Consider the following 2033-nt stretch of genomic DNA (forward strand, 5'->3'; position numbering starts at 1 on the left):
GGACAATAAAGCCTTTTGGCCTTATATATACTAATATACATATATATATACACACACACACATATATATATATGTATATATACATCTATACTAATTTTCAAAGTCTTTGCTTTGCTATTTTTATTTAGATCTAGAATTGAACAAATACATTTTAAGAATTTACAAACTCAAATTCATAACTGCCAGAAATACAATCAGAGAATACTCTTTCAAATGACAAAATCTTCATAACCAGTTACTAATAAATAATCATGACACCAGCTTCGTAAAAATCCAGTTCAGCATAAAGGTGTTTTCTTATTGTTACCTTGAAGCCATCGGACTTGGGTTGCTGGTCCATATCCCTTTTCATTTTTTGCTGATATCCTGAACACAATGGCAGGCCGGGATGTGTAATCAATCTGTGCATTTGCAAGTTGTCCAGCAGTTACTATACATGAAGTCTTAAGACCACAATAAATCCTCATGAAAACAAGCTGACTCGGATTATCTTGTATCTGTGCTGTACGGATAGCCAAATAGGCTGAATACTCCAAAATATTTCCAGAAGGTGAGGTTGGAGGTTCCCAGGAAAGATGGATACCCTCAACATTCTTGAAGAAGGAAAAAAAAAAGGGTAAAAGATATAAAGTTTTCTCTATTATCACCTGTTATGTTGAGTCTATTTTTAGAACACAGAATGTTGCTTTTTTGCTAAAATATTTGCATTTGATGATAGATCTTTTATTGTTTTTAGAAACCTAGCATATTAAATCTAAAACGTTTTAATTCTTGCCCACTTTTCAAAAACACAACCAAACTGAAATGTCTGCCTGTAATATTCCAATGAATAGTAGAGAGTTAACTCAGCAGGCGTAAGAGTGCTCAAACCCTACACAGAGCAAAGCAAAGGGCTAGCTTCTGATCATTCTTGGGACATAACCTCTAAATCCTTAGAATATCCTGATAAGGGTGTCTTACCATCTCAACCACTCTAGGATAACTGAATCATAAGACCATTATAAAAGATATTGAAGTAATAAAGCCTTAATCTATAATAATATGTGAGGGTGGTTCAAAAAGTTTGTGGAAAAGTTCCATTATTATTCTTTTCTTTCTGGCTGTAGAATTTATTTCAATCAACTTTTAGAAAAGACAAATACATCATTTTTCAACATAATCTCCTTGGTTTTTTGCTTTTGTTTTTTTAAGGTTTTTATTGTGGATTGAGTGAAAGTTTACAGGGCATAGCATCAGTTTTACATTCAACAAATCATATACCTTGTTTCATTACATTGATTATAATCCCCTCCATGTACCATCAGTTAACAGTATTTCTCTCTATCCACTTGTTAGCGTTTTAAAAAACAAACAAACAAAAAAACCCACTCAGGCATATATAATAATTTACATCTCCAAAGGGCACATTCTGCAAGTCTGCTCCTGGCCACCAGCTCTTAGTCCTTCTCTTCTTAGTTGATGAATCTAGAGTCCTCCATGCCCACATCTCTACCTCCATCTCTGGTGATGCTGCTTCTCTGGGTAAGGTCCCGCGTTCTGCTTGTGTGTTCCTCTCTTGATGGTCCTAGGATCCTCTGTTTTGGGACTATAAGATTAACCACTTCCCTTTTTTCGTTACAAAACTTCTACCTTTACAATTGTGATAGCCACGATTAGTCATGATAACAATTATTCACTATTGAATTTTACGAATATTATCCCCATCTCTTTTCACCAGACCCATCTAGACAAGATGACAGCTATTCAGTGGGGACTCTTTCTTTCCCCCCATACTCTTACACTAAGCTCCCTCTTGAAACCTTGTAAGCCAATCACTTCGTGCCTTTATTGCCCCTTCATTTTAGGTAGCCAGTGTCTAAGTTGCCCATCCCTATCTACCCTGTGTACACAGAGGATAGCATTGATACTTGATTTGAAGACTCTTTCTCTCTCTGTTGGTATTTAGAGTAACTACCGCTCTGAGTATAGGTCAGATTCATCATGAAGATGTATCATCTGTCACTGTAGCTGTTCCAGTTTGCTTGTCCTTTCTA

The 2033-nt window shown here is 35.8% G+C and overlaps 1 protein-coding gene across 1 annotated transcript in view; it reads right to left on the reverse strand.

Annotated features, from left to right (window-relative positions):
• Positions 1-278: 278 nt before the first annotated feature.
• The window catches only part of HCFC2 (host cell factor C2), a 56809-nt gene continuing 55054 nt past the window's right edge, over positions 279-2033 (reverse strand). The window contains exon 14 of the mRNA XM_006871119.1: positions 279-593. Within this exon, the coding sequence (XP_006871181.1) occupies positions 279-593 (315 nt within the window). The remainder of the gene's footprint in view (positions 594-2033) is intronic.

This window comes from Chrysochloris asiatica, unplaced genomic scaffold, assembly GCF_000296735.1.
Source record: "Chrysochloris asiatica unplaced genomic scaffold, ChrAsi1.0 scaffold00160, whole genome shotgun sequence".
Classification (NCBI taxonomy): domain Eukaryota; kingdom Metazoa; phylum Chordata; class Mammalia; order Afrosoricida; family Chrysochloridae; genus Chrysochloris; species Chrysochloris asiatica.